The 14167-nt window shown below is 41.5% G+C and overlaps 1 protein-coding gene across 1 annotated transcript in view; it reads left to right on the plus strand.

Moving 5' to 3' along the window:
• Positions 1-4222, plus strand: part of LOC126800088 (universal stress protein A-like protein) — a 99210-nt gene extending 94988 nt beyond the window's left edge. Inside the window, exon 4 of the mRNA XM_050527373.1 lies at positions 4213-4222. Within this exon, the coding sequence (XP_050383330.1) occupies positions 4213-4215 (3 nt within the window). The 3' untranslated portion in view covers positions 4216-4222. The remainder of the gene's footprint in view (positions 1-4212) is intronic.
• Positions 4223-14167: the final 9945 nt, after the last annotated feature.

The following is a 14167-nucleotide window of genomic DNA, read 5'->3' on the forward strand; positions in this document are numbered from 1 at the left end:
CCATTGACCTTTAATAATGATGAAAGGGCCTATGCATATATAGCCGTAAGTTTTCTGTATGATGAACGACTTTCCCCACTATTCTGTTAGTTTGTTAACTGGATTAGATATGATGTAGTATTCTCATCCTATGCTAGGTCCACCATAAAAATCTGAAATAGGGTTGAGTTGGAGATGACGGAGATTGGTTGGTATGGAGGAAGTTGTGTCTAGTTATCGGTCCTTCTCTCAAAGAAGTCCCTGAGGTATGTTGGAAATTAAAAGCATATATGGACTAATTTAATGGTGTGAGAATCAATTCCACGCCCTTTTTCAGCAGTGGTAGCTTGTTCTGTCATTATATGGTCAGTGAGATTAGGGTCAGGGAAGTCCTTATTGTGTGCATTCTTTTGAGCAACTTAATATACTCTGAGGGAAAAATAAGATACAATCTTTTGAAAATGGCCGGTAAGTTGATAAGTTTAATTTCAGGGAGTATGATCGAGTGCCTTTGTGGCCAATCTTAAATCTCTTTAGCCGTTTGGATTCTATTGTTTGTGAATTAATGCTTTGTGGTCGATTTGATCTTCAACTCTCTTGGTTTGGTTGCTGAAAATAATTACAGCCAAGATTGCTTTGTTGGTTTTGTTTTCCTCACAGGGGCATGAAGTTCAGTCAATAGTTGCAATAAATTATCCCGAATTCTTGATGATTTAGTGATTTCCTGCTTATTGTTCCAGAGTTGACTACTCTTTTTGTTGATTGATTAGTTATGTTAAGTTTCCGAACCATGGTCACTGCTATAGTTGCAGTTTAATTTGGTAACCTGCTCATATTACAGTTGATTTCCTTTTGGGTCTTCATTTGTACATCTGTTTTGGCTTTGAAATAATGTTTCTGATTGAGACAACGGTTCCTCTACGTAGGTATTTTGGTTACCTACCATAGCAGCATAAATATGAGCTGAGATCCCAAACTTTTGGTAAATTGTCCATACTTCTTTTGAACTGCAACCAGCCTGAGCAGGCTGACTTATTGTCAAGCACTCAAGCTCACGTCTTGAAGGTCTCAAACACAGCTTTGAAATGTTTCTGATTGAGACATTACGTAGATATATGGGCTACACTACATTAGCAGTATTAATATGAGCTGAGATGCCAAATTTACGGTAAATTGTCCATATTTCTTTGCAGCCTGAACATGTTGATTTACCGTCAAGCACATGTTCTAATGATCTCAAACACAGCTTTGAGTAGTTCTGATTGAGACACTACATAGATATTTGGGCTATATTATGTTAGCCGCATTAATACTAGAACAATACACACCCGATCGATGGGTGTGGTAAATATTTTTTTTTCCAGAATAAATAAGTATTTACTACATAATAATGGGGAGATGGTGGGGTGGTTACAACATATAGAAGTTATCCGCAAAATAAAACAAATTTTCATTTTTCTATTTATTTTTGTTTTTATCTTTTTATCTCTTGAATATTAAACATAATTTTAAATTAATATATGATGTAGGGACCTATAAGTATTTTCATGTGTTTTAATTGACAAACTCTCTTCTGGTTATAAAAGTATAGATGAGCCCAGATGCCATACTTGTGGTAAATTGTCCATACATCTTTTGAATTGCAACCAGCCACAACAAGCTGATTTTTATCAAGCTCATATTCTGATGGTCTCACACAGTTCTTGTTTGCATGTATGATAGAAGTGGCCTCTTTACTCGGGATAATATGAAATCAATTTCTGACTGGAAACCATATCTATGTACGTACATCTTCATGAAATGTTGCATCAACTTCTGTCACAATGATATGACTGAATAGGTTTTCCTAAGATGTCATAATTGGGAAATTGGATGTAAAACACTAATATACAATACTCTCTTTAATGAATATGGTGCTGAATTATATGAACTGATGGAGGACTCTGACAGATATATTTGAAAGTCGCAGTTGCTCTCCTGATGTTTTCACAAATTGTGGCTTAGATTCCGTATTAAAAAAGAAAATAAGATATTAATTACAATAATAAACACAATCAACAAAAATATAAATGTTAGCAGAAAGGGAATTATAAGCAACTCACAAATTTCAGAGATGTAAAATGCCAGTTAAGGATGGGGGAATAGTCCCAGTGAAACAGTTGATTGAATTCCAAATATATACAGGAGAATGGAGATACTAGAGCTATGGTATTGGTAGCACATCACCTATGCCAATTATGTGTCTACAATAGAAACCCGACACATGGAATTCCACTTACCATACCCTAACCAAAGTCTATCTTTGTAGATGTAAAAATATTTTCGTTCAACGAAGTAAAAAAGGATGTTCTCAGCAAAACTCCGGCCTTGACTTCCGGTCTTATCATCAAATCACCATGGGTAGTGACTAGTGACTAGTGAGGCACCCAATATAGCCCTCATCATTTAGCCCGCTGGAATATAGTCCTCATCATTTAACCCGCGGATCTGAAGTCCGCGGAAGCCCGCAAGTCCCTCATCATTTAACCCGCGTAGTCCCGCAAACCCGAAGGATTTTAACCCGCCCGGCTGCGAGAAATCATTCCAAAAACCCGCAAGGGCCGGCCCGTAAAAGTCCGCTAAATAATAAAATATTATACATATTTTATTAGGTTTAGAATAAAACTATCGCATTATGAAGCAACTATATACTTCTCGTAAATGATCGACACAAGTCGCTATGATCGGTATATATATTTAGTGATTCTGTAAAAATTTCATCCAATTCGGACCTCGTTTGACCGTCGAAATATCCGGTAAACCGAAAACAACACTAATATGTCATAAAGGAAGACCCATTACCAAAATGCGAACACCGAAAGTCGTTTGCATATCTGAAATCACCTAATTTTTGTCACTGATTGTGTGCGGTCGCACCAAAGAAACCCATTTGGCAAAGCCCCGGTTAGTGAGGATTTTAATTTGTCAAAACGCATTTTTTTTGTTGACTGTCGGTACGGACGGTCACTCAATATTCAAAACGAACGAAATTTTTACTGTTTTCCCTAAATATATATACTAATCACATGTGCTGGTGTCGATCGACCATATTTCAAACCGGAGTTCAACCCAATTGTAATTATTCATCCATGTGAAAACTGAAAACTATTCACAATGCATCTCTGCAGTGCTTCATCGATCGGTTCATCCTCTTCCTGGTATTACCTTTGCAGTTCCTCCCATTGCAATCATGCCTCTCATTGTTGAGGTCAAAAGACACGAAAATCACAAATTGAGAAATTGGATTAATGGGTTTCCAACTGAATTGAAACCTTCCTCAAAGATCAAAGATGATCGGTTGTTGCAGAGGGAAGTGTAGAAAGAAGAAAGGAGGGTAAGACTATACGTACCTGTGGGAAGAGAAGAGTTAGGTCATGTTGGGTTTTGTGATATTGATTAATCGAATTATAATTTTTTAATTGAAAATTAAAGATGGTTTTAACTCTGATTGAGCTCTGGTAAGTTAAGTAACACATGGCACAATGTTATAGGCCGCACACATGGTACAATTTGATGTAGGCCTCAACATTTATCCCGCAGATCCGAAAAATCCGCGGAGACCCGCAAAATCTATGGGCTTTTACCTGGTCCGGCCCGCGAGAAAGCTTGTCAAACCCTGCTTCCGTCAGTAGAGGGCCGGGCTTAGTTTAGAGATGTGAAATTTGGCTTGGCCCGTAAAAGCCCGTCAAGAAATAAAATGTTATACATGCATATTATATATTATACATATATCAATTTTTGTAATAATTATATATAAAATATTATATATATTAATAATAGTAGATTTAAAATAAAATTTTAGCAATATGAAGAAATTATATGAAGTAAACTTCTTGGGATTAATCGACACCAAATGATGTTATCGGTATTAATATTTAGGGACCTTGTTAAAATTTCATCTAATTCGGATCTCGTCTACTAACATGCCCTAAGGGAGGACCATTACTAGGATGTGAACGTCGAAATCATTTTGCATATATGAAATCATCTAATTTTTGTCACTGATCATGCGAGGTCGCAGCGATGAAACTCATTTAGCAAAGCCCCGGTCAATGAGGTTTTAATGTGTCAAAATGCCTCTTTTTTTGTTGACCGTGGATATAGACGGTAAAGCTATGTCCAAAACGGACGAAATGCTTATGGGGTCTTTAAAAATATATACCGATCACATTACTGGTGTTGATCGACCATATTTAGATCCGGAGTTGTCGATCGCCGAAGTGTCCACTAATGTATTATAACTTTTATATTAGGTTTAAAATAAAACTATCGCATTATGAAGTGACTATATGAAGAAAACTTTTCGGGATTAATCGACACTAGTCAATGTGATCGGTACTTATATTTAGTGACCCTGTAAAAAATTTATCCAATTTGGACCTTGTTGACTGTCGAAATTTCCGGTAAAACGAAAACACTACTAATATAGCCTAAGGAATGATCCATTACAAAGATGTAAAAGCCGAAAGTATAATAGGAAGCTTGGCATATCACATTAACAATCAAATTAGGCCTCGTCAACAGGCCGAACCGGGGCTTAGTACATTTAAATATGGTGATTTCAAATATGTAAACAGCTTTCGACATTCGCATCTTGGTAATGAGTCATCCCTTAGGACATATTAAAAGTGTTTTTGGTTCACCCTGAACACTACTTGGGTGGCAAGGGTCCCTTTTTCAAAGCAAGCCTTTTTCAAACCTCGGAAGTCGGAACTACAGCCATCGCCTCACTCATAGACGCCGTGCTGCCCGCACCTTCGACGATTAAAGTTTTCTATCCGAACCGATCTTCGACCATGGCCTCACCTTCGCAAATTAAGGTTTGAGGAATTGGGGTAAAAGAGATGGAAGGAATTAGGGAGTAAAAGATGGGGCGTCGTAGGTGATGTCGAGAGAGGCGTCAGGGAGGAGGAGAAGAACTCGTTGTGGTGGTTGAGGGAGCGACGGAGAGGGAAGTACTCTGAAGGAAGGAGCGGCGACTATCTGCAGAATCTGAAAAGGCTTGCTTTGATTTTCTTTTACATTATAGGATACAATTGTTGGTGAAGCTTGCGCAAAATTTCGACACCAATTGGAGATACTATCCTGTTAACAATGCCATTGTGCAGAACTGAGATGACATGGGTCATGTTTGGGACCATGTTTTCTACAGTGAGCTCAAAGTACACTTCTTGTTCTTTTTTGCTACCTGAAATCTTATAATATCGTACCAATGCTTGATAAAATCTTATTTCATCTTGTTTGTCAACATATAGATCCTACTGAATGCCATATATTACTCACAGACGCTCCCCTCAATCCCTCAAAGAACCGCAAAAGGATGGTCTGTTTTGCGATTTCTTTATCAGGCAATAGTCTAGTTTGGTTCATTTATGTGTCTGTTGTAATTATAGTAATTGTGGGTGTTAATGTTGTGACTGTGCTCGGTTTAGTACATCGTATTCCTTGTGAAGCTGATACGCCGTACTCCTTGTCTTTTCCCTGTCACAAGTGGCACACGTTGTCAAAGTAGAGACCACGGCGACGTGGTCTTCAACTCTCCGACGCTTAAGTTAGGATGGTGGTAATTTATGCAGAGTTACAGTAGGGAATTTATTGCACTTACCTTATGAGGTCCAGAGTTTGACATTTTATTGTTGAGTTGAGGTAGATCGTTTATCTATCTTTCGATGTGGGACGACGTCCGAGTAAGGTGTTCTCTGAAGTCTTCTTTGAGATGCGCGTGAGGGCGCGTCTGTAGTCAGTTTGGACCGCGGGGAGGCCCATTGCGTAGCTAGTACGGCTGACTTGCTATTAGTATTGTAAGACTGTGCTATACATTAGCCTTAATGCGCTGATTGTTGTGCTGATTATGGCGGGCATAAGCTTATGCCAACAAGTCCCCCCAAGTTCCCAGTCTAGGGAGGTGATTTCTTGACTGGGGAGTTAATATTTGAGCGTTTTGCCATAATCAGCAATGGGTCTCACTGACCCTCTCGTAGTCCCCCCACTCCCCGGTTAAGGAATGCCGAATTGGTTGATGGTGTAATGAGTCGTGTCGAACCTCTTTAGGTATTATTGGTTGGTTTTAGTGCTTCTGTTGTAGCCGAGTCATGTTTTGTGTACTACGTTTGATCGCTCTTTGAGCGTAGTGCGTCCGTCATAGCGTAGTGAATGCTTGCGCGTGGGACGTCTTTCATCGCTATCCTTGAGCGTAATGCGTCCGTTATAGCGTAGTGAATGCTTACGCGTAGGACGTCTTTCATCGCTATCTTTGAGCGTAGTGCCTCTGTCATAGCGTAGTGAATTCTTAAACGTAGGACGGCTTTCATCGCTATCTTTGAGCGTAGTGCGTCTGTTATAGCGTAGTGAATTCTTACGCGTAGGACGTCTTTCATCACTATCTTTGAGCGTAGTACGTCTGTCATAGCCAATGTTCTAAAAATCCCCGCCTAGGATCGCCTAGGCGCCCGAAGATCCTTGGCCGCCTCGATTTTGGGCCGATTAATCCCCGATTAATCCGATTAATCTCCGATTAATCCTCTGGGCGCTGGTTTTTAGCTGTCCGCCCGATTAACGCCTAGCATTTTTTAGAACCTTGGTCATAGCGTAGTGAATTCTTACGCGTAGGACGTCTTTCATCGCTATCTTTGAGCGTAATGCGTCCGTCATAACGTAGTGAATTCTTACGTGTAGGACGTCTTTCATCGCTATCTTTGAGCGTAGTACGTCTGTCATAGCGTAATAAATTCTTACGCGTAGGACGTCTTTCATCGCTATCTTTTTTAGCGTAGTGAATTCTTACGCGTAGGACGTCTTTTTATCGCAATCTGTGAGCGTAGTGCGTCCGTCATAGCGTAGTAAATTCTTACGCGTGGGACGTCCTTTTATCGCTATCTATGAGCGTAATGTTTGTAGGTTGAGAGCAGCGCCATTCGCGTTGTGGGCAGCACGTGTCGTACATGCATTGGGCGGATGTTTCGTGAATGATTCAAATTCGTGGGGTGACGTTATCCGAGAAGACAGTTATTGCATGTAATTAAGGCGTGTGTAACCGAAACGTTGCCTCGGTAACTCATGCCACGTGGCGAGATCTAGAGCGATGTCTCTTGGGTCGACGGCTAAGATGTGAGTAACGGTTTTCTGGATCTGACGGTTAAGGGATGTTTTTGAGAAATCAACGGGCGAGATGTGAGGTGGAGTTTAGTATAAAAGGGTGAAAGGGATAGAATGGCTGTCATTATCGACAGATCCAAGTTTTCGAAATCTAAATTCTCTCATTCCCTCTCTTTTGCTCTCGTCTGCTCCCTTTCGTGTTTGGAAGAAACTCATCGGGATTTTTGTGTGAATCGGTTTTTTGAGGTATGTTTCTGATCTGAATCTCCTTTATACGACTGTGGCTTTAGTTGTTTGTTGGTAGGTTTGTGTTTATAGGGTAAATCAGTTGTTTTGGGTTTGGGTTTTTTCGGCAGATTTGTGGGTTTTGGGTCTGTTTGATCTTTGGATGGGTGTTTTTCGGCAAAGTGGGGTGTTTGTACGGGCGGTGCGGATGGGTTTTCGCCGTTAACTGGGTTTGATGTTATTCATGTTCTTCAAACTCGTTCTTGCGAGGTTCGTAGGATATATCTGACTAACTTTCTGACTTCTAGTTCTAGGTTGTTCGCCTTTGACTTCGGTGTTGCTTGCTGCGGCGTAATGCCTAGGATAAATATACTAACTGACAGCGATTCCGCATCTGCAGAAGGAAGTTGGTCCGCGTCGTCATCTTCTTGGTCGTGGACAAGTGACTTGGAGGCCAACTACTTGGATTTGGTGCGGCGTAGTGGTGGAAACGACTTGCGTCTCGAAGATCGTACCGTTGTCTTTGCAAGAGTGCTAGCGAACTGGGACACGAGTGAGTCGTCAAGCACCATGGAGTCAGAACGTGAGGAGATTGGAGAAAGTGACGTGGATCTCGCTTTGTGTCAAAGCGTATTGTGAGTGCTTCGGGGACTAGCACTTCAGGCCCAACACTGAGCCCAGCGCCTGTAAGGCATTGGTTAGATGGTGGAGTACAGAGGTTGGAGGTGGAAGAACCGCATGGAGCTGACTCCACCGCAGTGAATGGCTACGTGGAAGAGTTTAAGTTGCCTGCCGCGATCGTCGCCAGTGCAATTCGACGTGATGAGTTTGGTTCTATGTTGCCTAACGGGTACGCGCTAGTAAGTCCCTCCGTACTACGGCTTGGGGTGGAGTTACCGTTAGATCCCCGCCTGCAGTGTCTTGTGGCGGAGTTTGGCTTGGCTTTTGGTCAAGTTAGTTACAACATGTGGCGAGTCCTTCTCGGTCTCTGCTCACTCTTCTACCTCTCAGGGTGTTTGGCTCCTACTGCGGCGGAAGTGCTTCATTTCTTCAAGGTGGATTATAACCAGCGCAATGGTAATGGAGGGACCGCGCGATTTATGAGGCGGGATGAGCGCAGTGAATACCAGGTTTTAGAGAACTGGCCCACCTCAGAGGCGAACTGGAGAAAAAACAGCTTCATAGTAGAGAGGGGATGGGAATATGGGTGCATTAACGGGGTAGAGTATCTTCCAGAGAAATGTATTCCCTCACGGTTTCAAGCCATTAACTGTAGGTTTCGATATTTTACTAAATTTTGTTGCTACGGAATAACTGTTTGCTGACGCTACCCTTTTGTTTTTTGTTGCGTAGCTGGAAGGAGGTTGGTGTTGTCGGAGCGAGAAGTTGATCGAGTAAATCGTGTGACATACTTTTGGAGGTGCCAAGGTGAGGACTTAGTTCACGATTTGAAGGTATTGACGAACCCGTACCTCTTGTTCGAGCAAGGATTACTCCGTCGCCATCGTAAGTAAAAGTGCTACGCTCTTCAGTCTTCTATTCTTTGTTTATAGCGTACTAATCTGATGTTATGTAGCTAGGGTATTGATTGAGTTAAATCAGGCCAATGTTTTTGTTTTTGCATGGAAACCCTTTCATTTACCATCCTTTTGATCATCAACAGCGTGTTGTTATTAATCACTGATGCATCAAGTACTACCAACTTGAGAATGAAGTTGATAGGTACATCAATGAACTGCCCTCAATAGAAAATGCTTAGCTCACTAGTATGTTCCATTTCAAGCCAGGGTACAACGTCATTTGTTAAGACTTTTGGATAATTTCTAGATGAAAATTTTAGGCTTGAGGACAAGCTTGTTCTTTGAGCGGGTGGAAATGTTATGATTCCAAGCTACTTTTCAGTTTGGGCATCGTATATTGTTATGTAATGGGCTGATGGATCCAGATTATATTGTAAACAGGTTTTTAGGGTTATCCTCCTATATCAAAAGTAAGATGATAGGTTGTAAGACATTGATGAATATTGAATTTTAGTATTTTTTTTATAATTTCTTTTAGCTTTAGCTTTCGTTTTCTTTTTGCTTCTGCATCAATGACTTTTCATGATAGCAATTATCAAGATCGTGACATATTAGTTGTTTAGTTCGGTTTTTTTTTCGTTTGGAATAAGCCAATTTGCATTTTATAGAACTCTAGATGCAGCACTAGGAATAATTTGGTAGTTTTCATGAGAATGAGAGAGTGTATATTGAATAACCAGACCAATTTGTTTAGTTCAATTACTTATAATTCCTTGAACTTGACAATTTGTTCTGGTGTAAACCTAGTATATATTACTTATATATTAGTTGAATTCCATTCCAGTGGGAGTTATGTTCTTTTTTTTTCCAATAGCTTGAATTTGCTTCCTTCCTTCATCCATCTTTTTTTTTTATCAAAAAAAAATGAATAAAAAAAGAGATGGATGAAGGAAGCAAATCTTTGCTCCGTGGAAGTTAAAACCCGAAATATTCAGAGGAGCTATGATCAATTCAAACGAATTGCTTGCTAATTACGTTTTACGTACCATCGATGTTGCATGTGTTGATTGCCTTAGTCCTGTGGATTCATGTGATTTATGTTTTTACGCCACATAATTAGCATTAGCAAATCTGAAATCCCATTTACATGTATCTCCAGTTAAAACTTACATGTTTTTATTGGTATTTTGCTAATGTTACAGTTCTCTTTCTCGGTTGATGGCATGGACAACTGAATGTGACCTACAACGGAGAAAATTTGCATGTTGTTACCATTTCAGTCTTTAGATCTGAAGAGTTATAATACAACCTCCTCATTTAGTTAATTATCTGCAATATTTTCCTCTTATTATCAACTTAATTTTCTCTTTAATTAATAACATAAATACCAATCGAAAATAGAAAGAAACGAAGATGTACAAAGAAGTGTAAATTTTCATTCGTATGACCCTTTCAGTTATTAGTATTAATTTTTTTCTAATACACGTGATTGAGATACTATTGAGCATCTCCAACAGCTGATCTAAAATTCAAATAATCTTTATAATATAGAAAAACATCAATTTTTAGCTCCAACAGATCATGTAAACCATAATTTATAATAGAGAAAGTGGGAAGAGAGAAACAAAATCTCTAGAGTAAAAATAACAAAAAAAAAATCTTTTTTATCTCTCTTATTATAAGGAGACTAGCTGTTAGTAAAAAATATGACACTATGAGATTTAGTTTGATTTTCATTTAATTATACAGATTTACATTTAATTTTATACAATAGAATAAAAGAGCTGTTAGAGTTGAGATTATTTTTTTAACTTTTAGAGAATTGTGTTCCGGGAGAATTACCATTCTACCCTTATGTGTGTCTTAGCCTAATAGGTTTCCCAATAGGAGATAGATTAGCATCTCCGTAGTAGATTAGAATTCCGAATCCTACGGGATTGTGGTGTTGTAAATGCCTATATATAGGCCCCCATATCATTCAATAATATACAAGTATTTCATCCTCAAACACGTTATCAGCACGAAGCCCTAAAACCCTGAATCTTTTAGAGCCGTCCGAAATTTTTTCTTCTTCCCTTCCTCCGCCGCCGCAACCCCCTGCCGCCGCCGCAGCCCCTGCCTGCCCTCGCAGCCCCTGCCCGCAGCCCTGCTGCTCGCCGCTCGCCGCACCTGCTGCTCGCCACACCTGCTGCTCGCCACACCTGCTGCTCGCCACACCTGCTGCTTGCCACACCTGCTGCTCGCCGCTCGCCGCTCGCCGCACCTGTTGCTCGCCGCCCCTGCTGCTCGCCGTCGAGCTTCCTCCGCATTCGCTCCGTAAAGAAATCTTTTTGCCCCGCAAGTCCCCGCATCAAAGCATTCAAAATTGCTCCTCCCGCATATTCACGCAAGAGACGTGAAATTCACAAGCAAGGACTTCGCTCAAGAGAAGCTACTCCCGTATACTACAAACCTCCCAAGGTAAATTTTTATAAACGTTCCCGCTTTTGAACGTATAGATATATTATATCGGGCGCTATTAGCCTTCTTCTTGTCTTAATTCCGGCCTTTCTTATAACGCCGATGAGACTATAGAGGGATGGGTTTCCCCTCTTGGTCGATGTTTTCTGTGTGACGGTCCTGGGGGAGTCACGATTGTTTTGAAAGGGAAGTTAATCGATTTTCGTGTGGTCGCCTGAGTGCACCGCTGTTTTGGGTGCGATCATGAGTATCGCCGCTTGCATCGATTTTTCTTGTGACCATATACGTCACCCCTTCTAATTCCTATTATACTTGAATCTAATCGATTCTGTATTCGTGTTTGTAGATGTCATCGCCATCTCGACCGGAATTTGGCCTTCTTGATCTAGAAGGAAAGGAATACCACCGCTGGGTTTCCGACATGGAACTCGCGTTCGAGAACCGAGGGATTGAAGGCATGTTTGCCGACCCTCCTGCTGATTTCCCACCTATGGCTAAGACTCAGACTCTCATCTTTATGAGACGTCACATCCATGCAACTCTCAAGAGGCAATACTTGAACGTAAAAGATCCTAAAGAATTATGGGACAAACTACGCTTGCGGTACAACAACGTTCATGATAAGCTTCTTCCTGAATTGACCGTTAGATTGGATAACATCCGTCTATTGGACTATAAGAGAGTGGATGAGTTCAATCAGGATATGCTATGCTTGCAATCCGATCTTGGCACCGTTGGTGTCATCAAGACCGACCTAGATCTTCTCAATAAGACATTGGATACGTTTCCAATCAACTATGAGGTTCAAGCTCATACGTACCGCACTCATGTAGAAGAAGGGAAGATCCGGTCTTTTTCCGACCTAATGGCACTCTTAGCTAAGAAGGAGAGACATTCTGAGATTCTCCTCAACAACAACAATAGACCTGTTGGCACTAAAAGAATTTCTACGCCACAGGCTAACTATGGGAAAGTTCCTAAGCAAAAGAATCAATCAAGGAACGCTTCATATCAGCACCAAAATAACAACTCTCGTGGTGGGAGGCAACAAGGCCGACCTCGGCCTCGGTCCAATACATGGACCCGTGATGGTGGCGGCGCCGCACCCTCAGGGGGAGGCCGTCCCCGTCCCACACTCCAAGGAGGCCGTGCGCCTCCTAATGCCTCCACTTCCGGTAATGGCAAGTCTCCATGCTTCAAATGTGGCTCCTTTAAGCACTTTAATCGCGATTGTCGCGCTAGCAAAGAGATGATCAAGGCTTACTCCGCCTACAAGAAGTTTCTACAACCCGAATCGAATCATGTGGATGAGGACCATGAGATCGAGACTCACCATATCTCCATGAAACCCGAGCCCCTTGCTTCTAAAGCTAGGCCTCCGGTTGCTACCATGGATACTCCCGACTTTGATTAGTCGTTTTAGCTTCTTTAGCTTTATGATTCAAGTATCGTTATGGCCGACCGCCATTGTTATTTTCATTGACTTTGTAATAGTCTTTTGATTTTGGAATTAGAAGTTCATGTGTGATATATTAAAGATTGGCATTCAATAAAATTTCTCAATTCTTGCTTACAAGACGATCTCTTTGAGAATTTTATTTACCCGACACTTAGCATGATGATCAACGTGTGCAACTCACGTGGTTTTTAAATTGGACGCTTTTGGGTTACATGGGACCCCAATAGCACTATATTGTGAATTTGGAACTTAAAATTCGGAAAACGAACCTCGGAACGTCGAAAAACGACGTCGTTTTGCCTTGGCCGGCCCCGGTTACTATTCCGGCGTTTCCGGCACGTTTTGCCGGCGTATTCGCCGTCTTCCGGCCATTTCGCGGCGTTTTCGGCACCGCCACTCGGTTCCTGCCGGCGTTCCCTGTCGGACCTGAAGTCCCGGCCTCCATACCGGCCAGTTTCGACAGCCGCCGGCCGGTTTTTCCGGCAATAGGTGCCGCCGGTTTTCCACCGAGTTTTTCGACGATTTTTTTTTCGTCGTTTTCTCGTGATTCTTCCGGCATATTGCAGCAGCCCCTGCTGCCACGTTTTCCTCGTCCAAAATTCACCCGGTTTAGAGTTCTTTTGACATGGTTTCCCGGTTTGTTTTTCCGGTTTTCTCCAAGTCCGTTATATGCACTCACCGGTACTCTTTGTGTGTGTTTTCCACACCATTATTGGATGGTTTCTACCACCCTCGTTTACTGTTTGGTATTTCACTGCTTCAATACCATGATTTCCAACTCTTTAGTTGAAGAATGTAGTACTATTACCATGTGATACATTCGATGGAATCGCGCTTTATTCCGATTCCCTTTCTTACAATATCCTACGGCGTATTGTATAGAATTGTTCCCGTGTCACTGACTCTCTTAATTGTCATTTTGTAGATGTCACGCGGTGAAATTGAATGTCTAGCTGATTGCGGAACCACCCACACTGTCCTACGGCACAGGCAGTTGTTCACGGATCTAGTGTTTTCGACTTCTTCGATGACTACAATGATTGGCTCGAAATCCATCATTCAAGGAAGAGGCACAACTTCTTTCATGTTGCCTAATGGTACGACTCTTAACGTCGTAGACGCTCTTTATGCGCCGAAGTCTCCCCGCACCTTGCTAAGTTTTAAGGACATACGTGCCAATGGTTTTCACCTTGATACTTATGTTGAGAATGGAGAGGAATATCTTTGTGTTACCTCTGAGAAAGCAGGCCATCGCCGCATCTTAGAGAAGATGAAGAGTCTTGGGAATGGTTTGTATCTCACTTCCGTTCGGATCTTTGAATCATATGCGGTTGAACGCAACTTTTGTGATTCGGACTCTTATATGCTTTGGCATGCCCGTCTCGGGCAC

Source organism: Argentina anserina, chromosome 6 (assembly GCF_933775445.1).
Source record: "Argentina anserina chromosome 6, drPotAnse1.1, whole genome shotgun sequence".
In the NCBI taxonomy this organism is placed as follows: Eukaryota; Viridiplantae; Streptophyta; class Magnoliopsida; order Rosales; family Rosaceae; genus Argentina; species Argentina anserina.